Raw genomic sequence first — 23,549 nt, forward strand, 5'->3', positions numbered from 1 at the left:
CATTACAAAGATGCATTGAAGGTTCTCCAGCTACTCAGTTTACAGATGAGATTGTATTCTGAACAATTAGAATTTGAGAACTGTTAGTAAATAAATGTAGTGTTTTTTTAAGCAATTTGAACCAAGACAGTAATCTTCATTCAATTACCAATTCATTAACTTTCAGTGAGGTAATATATGTACTTACACAAGTAGTCTGGTACTCTTGTTGTCTAAACAAAGTACTAAAAACAATTTTTGCTTTCACTGAATTTTGATAACTTCTTGAAAAGTACTTTTTAAATAAAATGTGCAAAGCAAATTATATGTAAGAGGCACTCACTATTATTTCATGTCATTTCACTCTTCTGTTGAAATAATTTAATTACATTTACTTATGGACATTTAGAAAGAGAATAAATCAATTCAAAAAAGGGTCTACTCAAAAATCCAGCTATGTTGGAAGATAATCTAAAGCCAAATTTAAAAGTAACACAAATACAGTCTTCTCGTGGGTCCTTTAGATATTCCACTGGTGCTACTGCAACAAAGAAAACAGGCAGCTTCCATTTCAATTAGGAACTATGGAAAAAACAAACCTTAAAATACAGTATTTGGAACTCACAGGCCCAAGAGAGATAAGGCTTTAATCCAAAATACCTTCTTCAAGAAACTGAGCTCCAGAAATGATTCTTCTTCTTCTTATGTGGCATCTCCATTAGAGGAGGTTTGCAATCATGGTAGCACATTCTGTATGACCCTCCACTAATCTCTTGTGGATGAATAGTCCTTTTGATTCATCCAGAATACCACATCATCCATCAACTTTCCCTTCCAGTGCCCGTAAATGCGCATCACCAGCTGAAGCCCTTATAATGTGCCCTGCAAATCAAATCTTTCTTTTCATAAGATTTCTGACTAGCATTTGCTGAGTTCCAATAATCTCCAATACTTTTTCATTACATGTCTCTATCAATGATATTTTTAAATTTCTTGTGTAACATCATAATTTCAGAAGAATTGTAGTTTATTATTGATTGTTTGAATGCCCATGTTTCACAGCTGTAATTTAACACAGACCAAATGCTAGGTTTTAAGAGATGGAATTTAGTCTTCAAATTTATGTCCCTTCTCCTCAGGTGTTTATTCTTCCAGAATGTCTCTTTCACTGTTGCTATTCTGGTGCTGACTTCAGTATCTGATCTTCCATCTTCTGTATTGATGCTTCCTAAGTAGCAATAATGTCTCACTTGCTGCATGGCTAGGTTATGCACTATAATCTTGCATGTCTTTCTAGGATCCTGGCATGCCACCATAGTTTTTGACTTGTCCACATATGACCTTAGATAGACAATATTCTGTCATATGCATATATAATCTCCACTAACTGCACAGACTTTCTTCTGAATCAGCCAACAGTGCCATGTCATCTGCATAGCAAATATTATTCCATTTTCCATTCATCTTAATACCTTCTTCTGCTTAATTTCATCTAAACTTGATACAAGTGTTGAATAAAGTCAGTGACGTTATACAAACCTAACTCTTCTCTTGATCCCTACTAGATTTTCATTTTAATTTCCCATTATAATCACCTTTTGATTCCAGTATAAATTGTTTTATTACTCAGTTTGTATCCATCAATCCCTACAGATCTTAATGTATTGAGTAATTTGTATGAGTAGAATGACTTTCCAAATAAAAAGAAATACCCAACAAGTATATTGTTTTCCCATTTCAATTGATCTTTTGAATATGAGCTTCAAGTTCATAATGGCATTTATTGTGCCCTTTCCACCTTTTAAGTCATATTGTTATTTGCTTATTTCCTTATCAATTTTTCCTTGTATTAAGCTCACAAAAGTATCTTAGAGGCATGCGATATTAGACTGCCTATTCTGTAGTCTTTACAATCCATAGAGTTCTTTTTGAGGATTTGGATATACAGTGAGATTGTAATGTCTTTTGGCAATTCTGCTGTCTCAAGCATATTCTTCATTCATCTGACAGGGATTACAAATCCCCTATGCTTTAAAACAATTCAGCCAGTATTCCATCACAACATAGTGCTTTTCCATTCACGGTCTTTTTATTGCTGCCATGATTTCTTCATCCATTATTGGCAGGTTTGCCTGATTCATCTGTAGTTGAGCTTTTCAGGAATATCTTCACCATATAGTTCCTTGACACATTCTCATCATCTCTCGTTCTTGTCTTTATGGTTTGTCAAATATTGTCCATTTTTGCAACGTCCAAGGACACCTGGAGAGAGGTTCAGGCTAAAAATTGACGCTCCTTAATGTTGGCCTGGAAGTGTTCTCAATTGAATATCTTCAACAGGAGCATAAAGGATGCAAACTTGTTGTAATTCAGGTAGTCATACTTGTCCACAATCACCTGATCACAAACTGAGGGTTGCAAAAGAGTTAGGCTTTCCATCCAAAACAGTCTAACCTTTTCTAGTTCATGTCATAGACAAAAGACAAAAGGAATAGACCTGGAAAAATGTTGTCCACCACCACGGAATTGGTGGGGATGGGAAAACAAAAATTCTAAGTCTCGGGGGGGGGGGGGGGGGCATAATATTCCTTATTTGCCCATTTACAAGTTGGCAGGATGGGAACAGGAGTTTACCACACAGTTTTTGCTAGATCCAGGAGTATTTAATTAATGGGAAGCGCAATCTAAGTGAGTGTTGCCAACTGCAAAATATCCAACAACTTGTGATGTGAGTCTTTAACCTCCTCAAAAAGGTATATGGAGGGTGTCCACCACCCCCTTCACAAGGTCCTGGAACTGATTAAAATTACCGGACATCTGTGGTGGCCCCAGTAGAAACAGGTGGAGAATCCTGCGGTACTGTGAAGCACTGGTAAACCAGAGACTGGGGTCTCAGTACTGAGAGTTGTTCAGTACCCATAAGCAGTGGGGATTCCAGCTCATCTAACAGTGACAAGTCTCTGAAGTAACAGAATGCCTGCGGTACCAAGTGGTTCTGTACTGACACAGCAGTTGACTTGGGTGGTACCATTGGTTTGGAGTGTGTAGGTGCCAGGGCCAAAGGTGTGTGCTTCGATTTCATCAGTAACAATGGAATTGAGAGAGAAGACACTACTGGTAAGTCTGAAATAGACTGTGCCAATTTGGAGGCAGATGGTACTAGGGCCCCGCTGATGCTGTGTTTTTCTAAAGTGCTTTGGGATCTCCCTGCTCTGCCAGTACCAGAGGAAGAGACTTTTGCCTCCATGGTACCAAGTTGAGAAGCCGAGGCCGCTGAAATCATATATCTAGCAGAAGGTTGCTGGGAGACTGAGCTCCTCTTCTTAGGAGTCTTCCCTAGTCCTCCAAGATCTTCCCCTTCTGAGGTTAGACTTTAGCTGAAGTCAAAGGGGCACTGGATCTGTCTGGAGACAGATGTATGTGAGGGTCTCCTGATTGGACTCAGAAACAGGTTGAAGAGAGCACTCCATCAGCAGCAGCTTCAGTTTGGTCTCCTGCTTCTTCTGAGCTCTAGATTTTAAAGCCAGGCAAGAGTTACACTTTTGGGAGATATGGGACTCTCCCAAGCAATGGATACACTTAGAGTGACTGTCGCTGATCGAGATAGCCTCCCGACATGAAAGACAGTGTTTGAAAACCAGTGAGTGAGCCATGTCCAGCCAGGCCAAATAAGCTCCCCAGAAAAATGGGAGAGAGAAAAAAGGAAGAGATGACAAACAAACTTCTCACAACTATCTAGCTAATTCTAGACTAACAACACTAAACTAATTAAACAACAACTACAAAACATGCTGAGGTGGACACACTAGAGCTCTGTCTCATGCCCAGTCATTAAAGGAGGAATGGAAGGCATTTTACCTGCATAGCCCTATGTACCCTCTAAGCATGTCACGAGGTTGTATAGACCGAATGGAGAATGCTAACAGAAAATCTCCAATCAAGGGCTCAAGAGGCACACGTACACCTGAAATGGAGCACCCACGGGGATAGTACTCAAAGAAAAATAAGTATTTACAAGACAAAAATGATTTCCTTGAAACACCTTATAGGTAGAATTTTATGGAACTCTCAAAGTAATAGTGACTAAGGTAGCAAGGGCATTAAACTGACAATCTCAGGAATAATTAAGCACACATTTAGATGCTTACAAAAATCTCTTTTTCTGTCATCAATGGCATGCGCCTCATTAGTCCTTTTGAATTTTTTAGCATTAAAATAACCAAGCACAGTATGATGATGCTTAAAATGAACTGTACATACACATTATAAAATGGCACAGCTCCTTTGTTCCATCTATAAATACATTTAAGTACTGAAGTGATTATTGCAATACAAAGAAAGCTGTTTTCTTGAATTCTGATAAGTGACAAACAACATTCATTAAATGGCATACACTGCACAAAACGACCTCATAATTGCACATTGTTTTGAAGATGGTAGAATTTGCTAAGCATTGAAAAAATATATGAGTTTCCTTACCCATTCCTCTAGGATGCGTTGCACAGCTTCGTTGGCTCTTGACATATTTCTGCAGGCAAGTATGACATAGGCACCATGGAGTGCAAGAGACTTTGCAGTTTCAAATCCTATAATAAAAATAAAAAAAACAATTCCAATCAGAGAAAGATGAGTCTTCATAAAACTAGCAAGAGGTATGAACTCGTGTTTCAAGGGAGATGCAGCCAGGAACTTAGGAATTTCTTTAATATGCATCTCCACTGTTCTAGTTATTTGAGGCTATCTTTGTAAGGGCACACATGCAAAAAGTGATAGACACTTGAGTGTACTTAAGCTGTGCGCAGCAAATGCCTAGCATGCACATGCAAGTCAAGTCTGCATACAGGTAAATGCCCACAAGACTTTAGGATCACAAAACTTAGGTGCATGCAAAACTCCACATGTGCTCTTACAAGTATAGCACCTTAACCCCTCTGCCTCAGTTTCTCCATTTGTAAAATGAGGATAATTACTATTATTTATTTGTATTACCATAGTACCTAGAAGCCTCACTTCTTACCTTACAGAGTTGCTATGAAGATTTAGCAGTTAGGGTGAAATCCAGGCCCTACTGGTTTCAATGGGAGCTTTGCCATTGACTTCAATGGAGCTAGGATTTCATCCTTAAAGCCCACAATACACAAAGAATTGCAGTAGTGCTATATAAGTGCTAACGGTGATCATAACTCAGACTAGATTTTCTCTTCAAAACTGAGATCATAAACTCATCTGAAATTATGGAGTTCTTTCCTACCCACAATTAATAGAAGAGGGGAGTTTGGTTGTTTCTTCAAAATGCTGCATCAAGCCTTGAACGGAAGCACATGTTGCTATGTTTGCCAAGACAGCACGGAAAGGCATGAGGAGAGGAGCCCAGGTGTGCCTACAGTCTTGGATGGATTTAACACACCTGGAGCTGGCCTGTTATTGACGGATCTGAGGGCCACTTATGGCAGGATTGGACATCCAATACACACAATGTGGAGGAATAAAGATGCCAGCCAGTGGAAGATACCTGCTTCCCTTGCTGATCTTTCCCACCCACTCCCCTTTATTTGTAAAGGGCCTGTATCAAGACACTGGGGTATACAGCCTCAAGCTGGTGTTAATTGCCATGGCTTATTACAGTTAACTGAAATGGGCCTATCTGCTAGTTTACACCATCTGAGAATCTGCCCTTGCGAGTGCGGAGTGCCTGATTTACAGTGCACAGGGTTGGGTCAATAACTCGGGTTCCACCTGGGGCAAGTTGGTTTGTGTTTGTGGGGCATTCAGCATTATCACAGGGTGTTTTATTGCTATGGAGCACTGTAACAAGGGAAGAGACATTTCTATCTAACTGAAAGAGGCAACTCACCATAACAGCACTTAATGAGTTCCAATTAGAAAAGCTTAAAACTAGAACATGAAGAATCAAATCATAATGCCCAATAATTTGAGTATGAACATATTAGAAAGTCACAGAGAAGGGGAGGCTATTTGTTCCAGCTTGATGTAGCTTAAAGCATATTCATGTTTTCCTTTTAAAATTTGTTTACCAGGGAAAACGTATTAAGTTATGCTGCCTCACTCCCAAAAATGCCCTGGGGCAAAAAGAAATTCAGTTACGACATAGGGTATAACAGATTATAGAAACAACAGACACCAGACAAATGTATACCATTCTCTGCAATTACATACTTATGGTATTTAAGCCCAAGCAATTTTCCTGCATCTCTTTTCAAACCATTCATTGTACTAAGCAACTTTAATTACCTGGGAAATCCATTGTATGCGCACGAATGTACCTTCAGTACATGCAGAGGATATTTCCCCTGTTCCTAATTCCATTTTCAGCACATACAGCAGGGTAATTTTAAAATGTAACAAATGTGGCACGTGTTGTATTCCAACATTGTTAGCTAGCCATATGCTAGTTACTTTACAAAAAAGTACTAATTTTAATAGCTCTACATATTGCTAAAATCTGGTTTGAACCCTTGAGAATCATGTTCTTTTGTATTGTAATACTAGCAATGTGGAGCTGATGACCAGTTTAATTAGCTAAACGTAGCTGCGCTTAGCCAAGTCTACCCTGTGTCATATTTTGTGCAAAATAATTAACTCCACACCTCTCACATTTTCAGTTAATAACTTGTTTCTTATTATAAAAAATATGAACTGAAAGTTTAAAATTGAAATAATAAAGTTACATGTTACAATTTAGCTAATTTTACCCTGCACACACAAACATAACAATCAATGGTAAACTATCTTAAACCAACAAAAAAAAAATTCAGGATTTAGGCAAAAATAGAGAAACATTGCACCTTAAATCACGCATAAAAAAAAATCTACTTTTAAAAAGCACAATACAAGGAAGCAATCTTGATTCTTAGTAACTGAAAAGTTTTTCAGGGTGAACACTAGAGTGTGTACAGAGGTAGAAAAGAAGGATAATCCAGTGGTTAGGGACCACGCCTGGGACTCTGGAGACCTGGATTTGATTCCTTGCTCTGCCACAGATTTTTTGTATGATCTTGGCCAAGTCACTTAGTCTCTCTGTGCCTCAGTTCCTCATCTGTAAAATGGGGATAAGTGCACTTCTCTGCCTCACAGAGGTGTTGAGGATAAGTACATGTTAAAGATTGTGAAGCATGCAGATACTATGATAATGGGGGTCACTTAAGTAAGATAGATGGAGAAAAGAATGGTTAGCAAGCATACCTCTGAAGTCATAATCCAACTATCCAATAACGTGTGACCTGAAGGGCTATAAGGAGCAGAAAGAAAGGAGAGGTGGCCAGACAAAGGAGAGAGAGGAGAGGAAGGAGGAGGTGGCCAGGCACTACCTCCACAATCACAACTATGTAACAATGGTGCCAGCAGAAGTAGGGAGCAGAAGAGAGGACAGAACAATTATGGCTCCCCCAGTACTGTCTTCCAGCCATTTATTTACATACCAGATTTCAGCTCAGGGAATAGGTGAAATCCTGGCTCCACTGACATCTTTGGCATTTTTGCCATTGCTTTTAATGGGACCAGGATTTTACCCAATGTTTATAGAATAAAGATAAACCCTGACGATAGTCCTGGATTATAAAAACGAGCTCTCTTTGCAATCTAGTCATTGAACAACCAGAGTCCATCCTGGGGCCTAGCATACTGTGCTACCCCACCAGCACCCCACTCCCAGAAACAGCAAGGGACAAGATGCAGAATCCAGAAGGCTGGCCTAGGGATGGGGTAAGGAGAAGAACTAAAGGTGAGAAGCAGAAAATAACAGGTGCAGGAGAGCAAGAGCTGGGGGTGGAGGAAGTACAGAAGTTTGGCCTGGAAAAGCAGGACCTAAGTGTGGTGAAAGCAAGGGAACAGGAGCAAGATGTGCAGGAGAACTGAAGCAGCGTGGGGGTGGGCAAGAGAGGGCTGCGTGCATGGATGAGGCTTCAACACTGGTCCTAGGGATATACCAGATAAGTGATGTGGATATGTGTATTGCAAAGGTGGTAGACTATGGCATTTGTTTGGGGGCTGGATGGTTGGGGGAGTGGTGGGAAGAAGCAGGTGTGTTAATACAAGAGAAGCATGTGGCCATCAGGAAGACGAAGAGGCAATATTTCAGTAACCATCTGTCCTCTTCAATGAGGAAACAGTACCCTCTAGCCATTTCCTCAGAATTCCTTTGGAAACTGGAGGGACCAGCTGTGAATGCAACTCTCACATGTAGGGTACACAAATCAGAATCAGGTCTAGGAAATTAAGGGAGATCAAAACAAAGATAGGTGAATTAGCAATGCAATGAAGTTGGCAAATGAAATGTATTGATAATTGCAAAGTAATTCATATTGAATGGAGAAATTAACCTATTGATACACCCTACGGGGTTCTAAATTAGCTGCATTACCTTAAGAAAGGGATCTGGGTGTCCCTGTAGACAGCTTAATGAAGACTCAATGCGCAGGTAAAGCCAGAGATTTATATAGAAGATATTACAAAATTCTCCAAATCAACAATGTGGCCTTAGCTAAAATATTGTGCACAGTACTGTCTCCCCATCTCAAAAAGGATATTGCAGAACTAAATGGGGATCAGAAAAGGGGATTGAGAATGATCACAGCCCTGGTTAAACTCTCATATGAAGAGAGTTTGAAAAGTTTGGGATTGTTTACCTTAGAAAGATGATTAATCAGCAGCCATGATAAAAGTATATAAAATAATGACTGGTATAGAAACTTCCGTTCTACTTGTCATGTAACACAAGAATAAGGGGACATTCTATTAAATTAATAGGTAGCAAATTCAAACCTGGTAAAAGGTAAAACTTTTCAAACAAAATGTATTTAGTACTCCTGGGGGAATTCTGTGCCAAAAAAATAAAAATTTTGCACACAATATTTTAAAATTCTGCAAAATTCTGCGTATTTTATTTGTCAGCATAATCACAGCAATTTCTATTATTTTGGTAATATTTTGATCTGATCCAGTCTGGGAATTCCAGTGTTCTATGTGTAATAGCTTGTTTCAGTGACATTTTGTGTGTCTGATAATAAGTGACACTTTTTCCCCCCAAGTGAACAAAAGAGGTAGGGGAAAAAGCTTTTGCCACTTAAAGGTCTTTTTACATATTGAATTTATTAACAGCAAAACCACTGGAGTTTGGCGACAAAATTTGCTTTTGGACTCAAATGTTACACGTTAATTTTCAGCCTAGAGTAAATACAAACCCTGAAAAGTAATTGTAATGGAGGTGCTGACAACTAAAAGACTTGAACTCTATAAAAGAAAAAAAGAGTTCTGCCTAACCCATTATATAAAAATTGCATTACAATGTTGATTATATATCAGTAACTTAAGGGTAAACTATTAAAGGATGTTTCAATTATACCCAAAACAAGCATCACAAATCCAGGAAATCAGAGATAAGTTTACATATAAAAGAAATCTAAAGCACCTTAAAGTACGGAAATGCATAGCTAAGGGACCTGAACACCTTAATTCTGCCCCTGCAGCAAAAATTCTGGGAAGGTTTCTTTAAAACTCAGTTTCAAACACAGGACTCCAAATACCATTAGCATCAATTATAACTGAATATTTATTTTGAAAAGTTTGAACTTGCTAGGGTAATTTTTTGCAAAAGACACAATGGGGTATATCAGGGGTCGGCAACGTTTGGCACGCGGCTCGCCAGGGTAAGCACCCTAGCGGGTCGGGCCAGTTTATTTACCTGCTGACAGGGCAGGTTCGGCCGATCACGGCCCCCACTGGCTGCGGTTTGCCGTCCCGGGCCAATGGGGGCGGTGGGAAGCGGCGCAGGCCGAGGGATGTGCTGGCCGCGGCTTCCCACCTCCCCCATTGGCCCGGGACAGCGAACCGCGGCCAGTGGGGGCTGCGATCGGCCGAACCTGCTACGTCAGCAGGTAAATAAACTGGCCTGGCCCACTAGGGTGCTTACCCTGGCGAGCTGCGTGCCAAACGTTGCGGATCCCTGGGGTATATCCTCCACAGAGGTAAGTCCACTTTGTGCAGCACTACCAGTGTCATCTAACTTTAAAAATGGTTTAACCAGCAAAAATGGTTTAACCAGGTAATCCCAGTGAAATGGCAATCGACTGGTGGCAAAGATGTTATGGCATCTGTGCTCCCCAATACTGATGTCATAAGCAAAAGAGTATTGGCAGGAAGAATTGGGGTGAAACATAGAGGTGTTACATCAATATTTGCAGCACCTTTGAACCTCTGTCATTTGCTGCCTAGTACAAATCAGAGTGGCCTGCTCTGATGTTACAAAACTAAGAGAATACCCCTAACAGAATTTAAATATACTGCATTAACATAAGTTAATAGTGACTTTTCTTTTTACAAGAGGAAATAAACCACGTGCAAAAATATGCAGTACATTTTTAAAAAATAAATATATATACATATTAAGAATATAATTACTTACAAAACAAAATTACTACACGGGATAAGAAAAAGATATTTCCCAAAATATGGCAAGGAAAATTGTGCGCTCAAAAGGAATCCACGTTGAGGTACAACCACACTACATTTAAATTCTCTATGCAATACAATGTTGAGGCAATAATGTTTTGTAAAACTATACAATAAATTCCAAGTGACTGCCCTGAAAATCTCAAGAGGCAAGACTGACCTGAGGCTGGCTACTATTGCTGCCACTGCTCTGGTTGAATGAGCTCTAATCTGACCCTCAAGTGACAATCCTGTTTAAGAATAACAATGAGAAATACATGAAGACAAACATTATGGCACAGTTCTCTTTACCAAAGGCTGACCGAACGGGTTGGTAACAAAACAAACAAAAAGTGTAACTGCTCCGGATTGGCTATAGAACTTTAAAGCACTCCACCTATAAATTAGAAGGCTTTTTTCATCTAATCCTTAATATTTTATTCTCCTTCATATTAAAGTTAGGGAAAATATGGTCTGGTTAAGACAATTCTAGTAGTGCATTCAGGACATGACCTTATTCTTACTGATTTAAAAAAAGGTTTTCACTGCAGCTTGGGTGAACTTACTACTATTTTTGTGTCACCCGGGATATGTCTACACTGCAATAAAAGACCTGTGACTGGTCCATGTCAACTGACTCAGGCTCACAGGGCAGTGTTGACAATTAGCCTTGGGAGGGAGCCTGGGCTCTGGGATTCTGCGAGGGGGGGGGGGGGGAGGGTCCAAGAATCCAGGCTCCATCCCAGGCCCAGATGTCTACACTGCAATTTTATAGCCCTGCAGACCAAGCCAGCTGACACGGGCCAGCCATAGGTATTTTATTGTGGTGTAGACATACCTTGTCATTCTGAATGGAGGGGAAGCCTCTTCAGTACCTCCCCTTCACTACACATAACCTCACCTGAGGGGTAACATGTTAGAGTCCTAGGTTTCATGATTCTTCTTCTTGAGGCCATGATTTTCCCCTGTATACTCACTGTACCCATCTTGCTAGTTGTTGACTACCATCACTGGGCTAGATTCAGTTAGTGTAAGTCAGCATAACTCTATTCAATCCAACAGTGCAATGTTGATTTACACCTAACTGAGAATATTGCCTCTATCAGATAAGCACCATCCTGGCATAAACAGAACTTTAATCAACTGAGGGAACTTGGTAACAAACATCCTGAGATTGCTCTTCCACACTGGTCTTCTTTACGGTAGCATGTTGCTCTGCTACCATTCTACAGGGCCAGTATGTCAGGTTTTTTTTATTGGGAGGGGTCATGGTTCCCCCGCACTGGAACTCCTGGACCCATGATCCAAGCAGCCAGCTTCCAAAGAACAAGTTCTCTCTTACTAAACGATTAGTAGTCCTTACACTTTCTTCATACCCTTTCACACCCTGATAGGATGCTCGCTTGTAAGTGAATGCTTACAATCAAGATAGCATTCACTTAGTGGATAGAAAAGTAGGTCTGCTTTAAATCAAACCAGCAACCTTACAGAGAATGGAGCATAATTTAGTTACACAATATCCCACAAACTAATGATGACGAACTTGAACCAGATGTTTAAGCAATTTAAAATGCGTCCTTACTCTAAGTATCCATAAGAACTAAGTATTACCCAATACAGAGATAAAAGAATTAAAGAAGAGAAAAGGTGAAAGCTAAAATATGCTAAATAGTAGTGATTCTGTTTCAACTTTTCGGAATGCTCACACAACCACCCATGAATACCTAGGACCAGGTGTCTGGAGACCTTCCCCATATTCAGAAAACTTGTTTCCCAGACATCAACTACAAAACATCCACAAAGAAGATATCCAGCCTTCCTCTCCAATCTCCCCAGACTAAAAGCCTAAAACTTTTTGAAAGTTCTCCAAAAACAGCTTTTGACTTTCCCTCACCCTGTAATAGTACTCTCAAAGCCTTGAGATTATAAATCCTTGCAATGTATTTTATTTTAGATTTAGAACCTTCACAAGTTTTATTGAGCCCTATGTTACAGGTGGTTTAAATGTAAAAATAACAAACTAATAGAAACGGCAAAAGAGAGATGCTTTCCTCCTATAATAGAGTAAAAGCAACAAGTTTGACTAAGTGAACTAAAATGGTCTGTAGGATTGGAAGTGAAAAGTGTTAGCCTGTTTCTGTGTGGTATGCATGTTTCTTCCCTTTTACACTCTGATGGGTTACTTATAGCCTCTACAATAGCAGAAACCAACTTTGACTTTGTAAGCATGAACATATTATATTACTAAACTTATATTGTTTTCACAGCTGCGTTTGGTTCTCTTTTCACTGCTATGGTCTGTATTTCTCTGTTCCTTAAGACTTTCAGGTTTCCTTTCTGACTTGAAGCAAACCGATCTGTCACAAGGGTCCCCATTTGTACAGCCCAATAAGCTCCTAATCTTCAGAATGAATCAGACCATCTTCTAGAATATTATATTTTTCTTCTAAATACAAGGAGGTTAAGAAGAATCTTCTTCAATATTACTCTTACATAATTTAAGTATTTCCAAAAGAACAGCAGTGGTAGTTGAAAAGTATAATTTCTTTCTGTCTTGCTGTGCAGTAAACTTGCCATGTAGACAAGCATTCAGACTGGAAATAAAGGTGCAAATTTTTTAGAACGAGGGTAAATAAAGGTTGGAACAAAGTACCAAGGGTTATGGTGGATTCTCAATCACTGGTCATTTTAAAATCAAGATGAAATGTTTTTTTAAGGGACATGGTTTAGTTAGAACAGGAGTTAATTCAGGGAAGTCCTATTGCCTGTGATATGCAGGAGGTCAGATTAGTTGATCAAAATGGTCCCTTCTGGCTTTATAATCTATGAATCTATAAAAATAAAAATCAGTAGCTTTTACTAATAATGCAATCTAAAACATCAGCCATGAAGAGAAACTTTCTTGATATAAGTGTACACTATGAAAATAGCAACTTTTCCAACTCCTTACTGATCCATACAGGCCATTTGAACTGCAACTTCAGGACCATATGGCTCCCCGTACAAGTTTCAACTCTGGTAATGTGTATTATTTACACAAAGTCAGTCCAGTGGGCCTTCCTCTGAGCAAAGAGGCACTTTAGGGAGGGAATGTAGCACAGGACCCCTTTTTCCAGCTCTGTGTGTCACCATGTTGTTGGTGCTTTCATCAGAAGTAGGTCTCCTTTCTGACCCTGCCTCTAACTCAGCATAGAGACATTTATTACACTTTTTACTTAGATTGTAAAATTTTTGAGGGAGAAACAGCCTTTTTGTTCTGTGTTTATATGTCTAGTGCATAAAGGGGTCCTGGTCCATTACTGGGGCTCTGAGGCACTACTCCAATACAAATAAAAATAATACTCCCTATGAATTTTCTTGTGCTATGCACACATGCACAGAACCAACAGAACGTTGGCAATCAGCTATGACTTCGCTTTACAGAGGCTAGTGTGTACCCACAAAGTACCTTTTAAAACCTCAAAAATTTTGATAAACTATAGCAAATTTTTACAAGACCACGCAAGGTATGTCTGCAACAGAACCTCCATCTCCCAGCCAAATTTAAAGATTTAACTTACTGTTCCACTATGGAACTAGAGCTAATCAAGATAAGCATATTTGCAACTTAAAGAGAAAAGGATTCAGACACCCAACCTTTATCAGTACTGTTAGAACTTAACCGGGGGGCGGGGGAAGGGTTCTTGGGCCATAAACAAACCTGCCACATTTATCTTTTGGGAAGAAAAGATCAGATCAAAATGACACCTTAAAAATGAAACGAGTGGAACCTTTACTATCGGCATTACATACACCCCTTCAAATAATACTTTGCACTTATTCTGTACCTTTCATTCACAGATGTTTACAAAAGGTGGTATAACCCCATTTCTGCAAGGGAGACAGCGAGGCACACAAAGATTCAGCACCTGCTCAAGATCATTTAACAAAAGTCATCATTACAAGTAGGAATGGACCCCAGTCTCCCGATTTCCAGTCCCAAGTTCTATACCAAGGGTCCAGACTGCCTCATACGCAACATTTTCTAGACCCTTGTCAACTACACTACATGCAGCAAAGGTAAAATGACTTGGTTCTTGTATAGATGCATCACTGGGATAATTTTAACACAAAGTAGGAACTAAGCACCAACAAAGATGAGCACTGAATAATCAAGCCGTCCTTGTAAACATTCCTTCACTAGAATAAATAAGGCAAATCCAAGCATTCCAAACGCAGGAAGTTCTGGTCCAGGACTGATGTACACTGAGCTCCCTTTAAAGCTGAGTTTTGCGATGAAATCACAAATCCTAGCAACTTGATCATTTATTATTTAGGAGTAGGCAATAGATTTCAGCTAAGGTTTTCCTTGCTAGCCATGGTAAGTTGGTGTTACACAATAAATCAGATCTTTCATTTTGAATAAACTCAGCCTGTCCCATGCCACAAGATCAACATCTTGCAAGTATTTTTAAGGCTGAGAAACTTCTTTGCTCCATTTTATAATGGACATCATAATGTTAGAAACATGAGTTTTTTAAATCCTGTACCATAAGCCGAGACTACAAGGAGTCATTGACCGTCGAAATTAACACTCAGGTTTCTTGCACTGGAGAACAAAGAAAAACAGTCTCCTGTGCCATGACAACAGATTTCTGCTTCTTGGAGGTGGCTTGAAATACCTGTAGCTTCTTCTTGGAGATCTTGATAAATCCAGACAGTATTCTCCATGTAACAATTTCCAAACCACTACAAAATATATGTCACAAAGTTATATGCACTTCCTTCTGACTTTTCAGAGTCCAAAAATAAGTGATGAACAATTTCATACACATAGACTGCAATGTTTGGGAACTAATTGTTGTTCCTTTTGAATCTCAATATTGAAGAAAGGTAATTCAGCTCCAGAAATTTGATTGCTTGATTTACGTTTAGTGTGACTCAATCTGAATGTCATGTTTTTTAAAAACTTTTTCAAGACTTTAGAAAGAGCAAGCTGTATCAAGTATTTTGATATTATTTGTTCACTTTGCTAACACTAACTTTAGACAATGATTTTCATTGCAAAGTTTGATGTTAAATTTAAGATATATCCTGCCTCTCTGTGTGAGTGAAAAAAAATGGACAATTTTGTTGTTCTTGGATTCAAGAGTTATGGATAAAGCCAACCAAAATGAATTAGGATGACTAATGTGTTGGTTCTGTTTTCCATCCAAGCAATGTTAAAATAAAAGAAACAGTTTCACGTTATTACACTTTTTTGTTCAGTTTAACATCGTGTTCTAAACAAAACAAAGTATTTATTTTACATATACATTTATTTGAGTAGGTGACAAAATTAAAAATATGTATTTAATGTGAAAGGAAGACCATCTTCTTTCAACAAATACAAAAGCATTTTCTTAGATCAAATATATTGTAAACTATAAAAATAGAAAACTTAAGTATCTAACTGATTCATTTGTTTTTCCTGTGGAAAATTAGCAAATGAACCAAAGAAAGTTTAATCTATCTTTTACTGTACAGTAAACACAATATTACAATTACATCAGAGCTATCCAGTAGATGCACTGCAAGATTAGAGTCAAATGCCTTCAGCCAGTCAAAAATTGATATTTAGTGTAATTACACTTTCTGAAAAGTCCTACCACCTTATGAGACAACAAAACAGTTGTTTTACATGAACAATTCTATGCAGTTATGACACACACCTACCCAGGTAGAACTCCAATAGCTGATCAGATTTACCCTTTAAAAATGTTATAAATCTTGGGTCAATGACTATTAAAAACTATTGCTTATTAACATATGTGAACTTGCATTTCCTAGCTTTATATTGTAAATTGCTCTTATTCAATAGAAATATCTTGCAGTAGCAGCCAGAGGTTCCCATCAGGATGAGCCCCATTGTGACAGGCACTCCATTACAGGAAAATCTTGAAGTGCCACCTATAGTTAGGGTTACCAGACACTTCCCATAATAAGACCCTGTTTTCTGCTTGCTTATAGTGTTCTGAAACTAACCATTCAGGCCAAAGTTTTTCATGCTGGGTGTCTGCCTCAAAACACAAAGGCTTGGGACACACCCAGAAAAAAAAAGTGTTATAATCTAAGAAAAATCTTGATATATACATTACTTAAAATATAATCAGATTATAACCAAGTATTAGTTACTGAACCAAAATCTGAGTTTAATACAGACTTGTAGATGACCTTTTGAGCAGCGCTTTTTCAGTTAATGAGGATGGGCCCCATTAGGCATTTGTTTATGTGACCAGTAGACTGTGGGGTGCGGTGGGAGACTAACTTGGAATATCTAACTCTTTTCAACGCAGTCCCAGTTTGATCCTTGATACCTACTCTTTGGCTTATAATAGACATGTTGGTTAAGATCTTCCTAAGTAGTCTAAGGGATTTAGACACACTTCTTCCATTAAAATGGAAGACGCATCAAAATAGTATAAACGGCTTTCAAAAATCTCAGCCTTTCTTTGTTGAACTTTTTACTCCCTTATTCTGTCCAGTGGTAGGGTATGCCTCTAAAAGGATAGATTGTGCTTAAATATTCCGATTGTCTACAGCATTTGGCACCACGGCCACACTAGTTACCGCTTATGGTGTCATGTTACTACCAATCCCTTGTAGACATTTACACAAGTTTTCACTAACCTTTGAACAATTTCATATTTGCAACCAAGTCATGATCTATTTGAACTTTATAATCTCCTCAGTGTTTTAAGCATGGGCCAAGTTCACGCTTTCTTTTGGTTGTCTTTACATGAGAGAGTTTGGCTTTCAGCAAGGAAGCCAGTCGTCTGTAGACACAAATCATTCTTTATATTTAAAAGAAAAATATCTGAATTGGGCACTCCATTTTATATTTGGTTAATAAATTCTCATAAAAACATGTGGACTAATATTTCATTTGTACTGTGTTTTATTTACTTCTTTTGTCTTTGTAGTGTTTCGTTCTTTTAAACACTGTAGCCCAGGTTTTCTCCCGTGTGCCTTTGAATGTACGAATTGAGCATACAACTTCAAGATAGCTAGGCATAAATGACAAGCTACACATCAAAAAGGGACATCTACACATAGTTATGATGACATGATCATAAAACTGCAAGCACATGTGCAATTTTAAAAATCTGAGCCTGTAACATTAACATAAAAAATTACTTATTGTTTAAAAAAATAGTGTTACCCATATTCCCCAATTTTATTTGGATTGATTTTCTTAGACAAATATATTGGATGAAATTAGCATATGCCTGTTTATTCTGAAATTCATATACTTACACCTGTAATAGGCAGTGGAAACATGTTGCTATGCCACAAATAGGTTGTAAACCTAATCTTTAGATGGTAAAGAAAAGAAAAATTCTTGACCATAACGAAAACCTATATTCAAAAGAAGAGGAGAACCCTGCTCACATTGACTTCAGTAAGAGGAGGATCAGACCCATGATGGTAGTCAAACTTGACAAAGATGACTCTACAATGGTTCATGTTTTCTTTGTCAGGCAGCCTTTGAAGACTTAGCTGCCCATTGACAACTGATCAGAAGTATTAATAAACCTAGCCTGCTTAGGAGTGCTGTTACTTTCACACCTTCCAAGGACACAAAATCAGGAGGGGAGAATAAATGTTTTAGTGTGTTACTTAAAGTATCTGTAATGCTTCAGTCTCTTTTACTCCAAATAATTGTAAAAACTATGCCAGGAAAACTCACAGTAATAGTGAAAAAAAAAAAATACATAAAAGAATCCACCTGACATTAGTAGCAAGAAACTCTGCTTCGGACCTGTCGTAACCACTCAGAACTGCCATTAGCAACAGCTGTTCAAAGCTTTTCATTTTGTGAAATATTGGTGTTGGGGGATTGTTAGCCATACTGTGCACTAAATGATTTATTTCTGTTCCCCCCTTCTATTCCTCCCACCCACTCACGCCAAAAAAATTGTACAAGGGACAAGCATGAAGAACACTGGTTGTTCAGGGTGAGTGGGATCCCTTTTCCCCAAACTAATAGGTCGGTCTTACCTGTTTTGAAAGTCCACTCAGCTTCCTGAGGTGGTCTGAGTAGGACCCAGAGACTGGTTTGGTTTATAAAGTTGTTCTTGATTTGACCTTGTATAGTTTTCCTATAAAGTGTGCATGCACGTGGGGTGGGGGAGAGGGGAGAAGGTGGGAGATTAGATAGGAGAAAGGGCAGTTTGCCACACCTAGAATGGCTTTTCCTCTCAGTGATAATTTCAAATCAAACACCAGAATTTTCACTCTAAAGCAAAACAGGGAAGGCAGCCAAAATGTCTCCAGTTTCTTTTTTGAGTGCAAACATTTTTGAACAGACCTCCTGTGAGCCAACAGTATCAGAGGGTTCTCCACTGCTGAGAAGAGTCCTAATTAAGCATTCTTTAAAAAAAAAAAAAAAAAAAAAAAAAAAATTAGCTGCATGTTTTAAATCTCCTTTTGGCAAGTACAATCGCACAATGTTAATATGAGAAGTAAATTTAATAAAATTAAAAAGGAATATTTTATCTAAGACAGAATAATTAAAAGACATACTGTGCTGTCGGCTAAAGAGAGCTGGATACTGCAAGCACTATCCTGCAAGTTTTTTTCATGATATTCCGAGTTTTATAGAAAACTTGTGAGCTCTACTTGCATAAAATTTGACCAAACCCATTTTCTTAAACAAATATAATATTTATTATTTTTTATTTACACAAACACTGTAGTGGTCTAAAAACTGTGCTAGGTATTTTACAGGCATATAAGACAGGGTCCTGCCCTGAAGAGCTTACAATCTATATTACAGAAACAAGAGTGACAAAAGGATGAAACACAAATTTGTTCAGTTTTTGCCAGTCTTCTGCATGCCCTCCTCTGTCTTCTTGGGGAAAATGTGAGATGAACGTGATTAGTTTAATTAACCAACAAAGGAAGATTTTAAATACAATCATGAATCACTTCAGGACCTGGGAAGAGAATGTAATACTGGCATGTTGCAGTTCATCTTTTCAAAGATTCTTCAGGTGCAAACAAACAAAGATTGACACTGAAGAGCAACCAATGGAGGAGGCTGGAGTGTGAAGGTTTGGGGATTCACACACCATTGGAACACCTTTTACAATCACAGCCTCTTTGGATTAGATGGGCTCCATTTAAAATAGAATGGGTATCAGCCTCCCGGATTCAAAACTGGAAGACCTTTTTGACATGCTTTTAACTACGTAGGAAAGAGGGAGAAGGGGAGCGGTTATGTAACTCAAATGATCCATCATGTGGTTCCAACATACAAAGTAAGGCAGGAGATGGAGTTGTTCTGAAACAAAAGATGAAGAATAAGAAGAGTATTAACATATAGCATCTGTACACAAATGCAAGGACCATGGGAAACAAGCAAGAATTAGAAGTCTTTAAATGATATAACCTAGTGCCATGTCTGAAACTGAGGCCTTCTCTGCCTCAGTTTCAAGCAGTGGGGCAAATTTCAGCTTGCATCTCTAAACGTGAGGTTTACGTAAAAGCAGCTACACCAGTGTCTGGCACTAGCGGTTGGAATCAGGCAATCCATCAGTGTAGACAAAGCCACAGTGGAAAGATTCTCACCTGTGGAAAGTCAGTCAGTACTGGAACTAGACATACTTGTTGACAATTTTTTATGTAAGTATGAAATTTTTAGCCAATTCCTTCTGCGCAATTTTGTTGTGCAAGATCCAAAAATGCTTTTTCATATGAAAATTTACACCTGCGAATTCTGAAAGCTGGTGGAGAAGCAATTGCATTTAGAAAGAGAGACATATTGGCCAAAAGCTATTAGGTCCTGTATTCTAGTTCCAACTCCGCCAGTGACTATGTTTCTGTAGTGCAAAGTATTAAAGTGAGGTTTTGTCACACCCCTATGAAATAGGTAAGCTATTTTTCAGGTGAAGAAATAGAGGATCAGAGGTTAAAACAATGAAAGGTTGCATAGAATCCAAGCTGCCCAGCTCCTATAGCCAGTTTGCTGGACCATAGGGTTCACCAGGTCAGGAACACTCAACCTCAGTTTCTTAAGTGTGTAAAAACAGGTCAACAATACTTACGTATCAGAACCTGCCACCTCAGATCTTAAATCCTCTCTACTTTCAGATATTGCCTTGCTAATTATTTTTCCTCCATTGATTTAAGAATTTCTCTCAGTATCTGTTTTCCAAGACACAAATGTAAGTTAGGCTCCTAATTCCCATTAGTTTCTAATGATAAACAGACATCTGACTGTCCTTAGTGCCTTTAAACATTTCACCCGCTAAAGTTCAAGGGATTTGACTGGAACAGAGTGTAGTTTAGGTGATTACATATAGGAAATAGACACAGGAGATCTGGGGTTTTATTCTGAACAGAGATAAGACTGGCAGGTCTCGGAGAGGGGAAATGGTGATCTTTTCCCAAACTCAGCCTGTAATTCTAGCTCCATCCCTCTAGACTCCAAAATGAGCTGTCACACACAGTAGATTGTGTGCATGTTCATCACTCCTTAATTGCATGCTTCAACCAAATATGAAATAGTTAATGTTGACATGTGTCATCTTTGGCCTTCAGAGTTAACATCCATTTTCATGACTAAAGTCAATTCAAAGTTTTTCAAATAACTGTTCAGATTGGGCGACGACCCAGATGAATACCCAGTGCATCTTTCCTGAAGGCTTTCTTAACACTCATTAAGAGTTGGGGAAGCACCAACTTTACAAACTGCCATAAACTGGTGCCATTCAACTTCTGCTCCCAGTACAGGATAAAAGTAACTCCCATTGGAGTGAATGGAAGTTATTTACATCCTGTAGTGGAACTGTAGTCCTAATGCTAATACAGACTTACTCTGACTTTAGGCAAGTCAGTTTCTGGAAGTATTAACTGCCCATGTGTAAAATAAGGATAACAACTTACTTCATCAAACGTTGAGTGCCATAAACACTTATGGCTCCCAGCCCTGTGTGAAATCCACTAGACTCTAGCTTTGTTGAGAGATTTTTTGGACAGGCAGAGACCAATATACTTATCCAGCAGCTTTTTCAAAATTCACAAGAATGAATATTTGCACAAAAATAACTTTGATTGATCACAATCAGAGGGTAAAACTATTTCACACAATTTCACTATTTTTTTTTAAATTTCAGAACCTTTTCCCAATTTCTCATGAACTTGAAAGCTGTTAAACTTAGACAAAAATATCTATTTACAGATATTTCACCCAGCTTCAGTCATTACTAATGGATGTTTTCTACGCAGAAGGGACAAAGGAAGGAAGAAATGCAATAACTGTGCTACAAAAGCATCTACCATGCTAGGGAGCTAGCATTTGATGATAAGTGTGGTGGTGACAAGACATTTGACAAGAAATGACTCAGAAGATACCTCCTGAAAACAACCGGGATAAATGACTGTAAGAATGGAAAATTTTTGAAGTAACTCTTGGTATGCTAAGCCTCAGTGCACATGGAAGATTTTAAACAAGTATAGACAGACAAGCATCATAATTACACAATTAAACACAAAACAATGTTATGATCCACACTGTAACTATCCTGGTCTATTTCTTAGTGGCAAGGAAGAATTGATCAAGAATAGCAACTTACAACCAGTGACCAAATAACTGAATTCAACAGAGAGAGTGGAAAGGAATCACAACATGCAACATGTTGAGATTTCAGGAAAACAAGTTTTGGTGGAATTAAGTTTGTTCAGTACAACCGGGAGAAGTATTAAAAGTCACTCTGTAGAAGGCAGGAGTGAAATTCGAAAAGGTGTAACTAGTTACAAGACAATGTGCAAGGAAGAAGGGAACAGAAGAATTAAGAATCAGCACAAGGGGCTATGCAAAAGTCTGAGGTTTAAAAAGAAACACCTCTACTGTAAATGGAAAAGGGAGAAGTAAGCAAACAAATATTCAGTTTCAGCTTGCAGAAAAAGAGAAAGGCAGAAGAAGGATAAAAAATTAAAATTGTCAAAAGAGCTTTTATCCCTAGCAAAATAATGGAACAAATACTAAAAGGAAAAATTGCTTATTGTGCAGAGGATAACTAAACCATGAGCCATATAAGCAATACAAATTTTAAAATGTAAGTCTTCAAAGAAATTTGATTTTGAAAGAGAATCAAAAACAAATGGATGAAAAGGAACATAGCAAATATTAGTCTTTAAAAAAAAAAAAAAAAAAAAAAACAGTTCAGAGGGTTTGAGTATCCTCAGCCATTAAGTTCATCCCTTTACATCTGTTAATGGATCTATTTTCTCTAGATACTATATGCACTTCGGTGAAATTCTGAATTCTGGCCCCTTTGAATTCAATAGCAGTTTTGCCATTGATTTCAATGGCATCAAGACTTTACCCCTTCTCTCGAAGAGCTCTTAACACCACTGAAGAAGAGTTAGGAGCTGTGCTCCTACAGATTTGAGCTTCTAAACTCCAAAGAAGCCAATCTCCCTGAGTTGGTCCCTTGTGAGCAGTTTAGGTCTCCTGCAGAGTTTAGAGGGAGCCTTTTTCCTGCAGATGCCGACAGATGAGCTGATAGTTTTAAAAAAAACCTAAAAGGGAATTCCCATGGGGAAAAAAAAAAAAAGGTTAAAGCTGAAAGTTAGAGTTGAAAGGACCTATCATTTACTTCAGTCAAAAATCCCTCGAGGAGAGTATCATTTTCCTTAGAAATGATAAATGCAAAGTAATGCACATTGGAAAACATCATCCCAACTATACATGTAAAATGATGGGGTCTAAATTAGCTATTAGCACTCAAGAAAGATCTTGGAGTCATTGTGGATAGTTTCTGAAAACATCCACACAATGAGCAGTGGCAGTCAACAAGTTAACAGAATGTTGGGCATCATTAAGAAAGGGATAGATAATAGGATAGAAAATATCATATTGTCTCTATATACATCCATGGCACACCAACATTTTGAATACTGCATGCAGATGTGACCGCCCCATCTCAAAAAAGATATATTGGAATTGGAAAAGGTACAGAAAAGGGCAACCGCAAAAATGATTAGGGATATGGCACAGCTTCAATATGTGGAGAGATTAATAAGACTGGGACTTTTCAGCTTGGAACAGAGACGACTAAGGGGGGATATGATAGAGGTCTATAAAATCATGACTGGTG

General features: G+C 38.4%; 1 protein-coding gene across 3 annotated transcripts in view; it reads right to left on the reverse strand.

The window, feature by feature from the left end:
- WWOX (WW domain containing oxidoreductase) overlaps window positions 1-23,549 on the reverse strand; it is a 666,447-nt gene that overhangs the window by 613,505 nt on the left and 29,393 nt on the right. For all 3 annotated transcript variants that reach the window (XM_034788089.1, XM_034788090.1, XM_034788091.1), the window contains exon 5: window positions 4,459-4,565. In XM_034788089.1, the coding sequence (XP_034643980.1) occupies window positions 4,459-4,565 (107 nt within the window). The remainder of the gene's footprint in view (window positions 1-4,458; window positions 4,566-23,549) is intronic.

Source organism: Trachemys scripta, chromosome 13 (genome assembly GCF_013100865.1).
Source record: "Trachemys scripta elegans isolate TJP31775 chromosome 13, CAS_Tse_1.0, whole genome shotgun sequence".
NCBI classification, from domain to species: Eukaryota; Metazoa; Chordata; order Testudines; family Emydidae; genus Trachemys; species Trachemys scripta.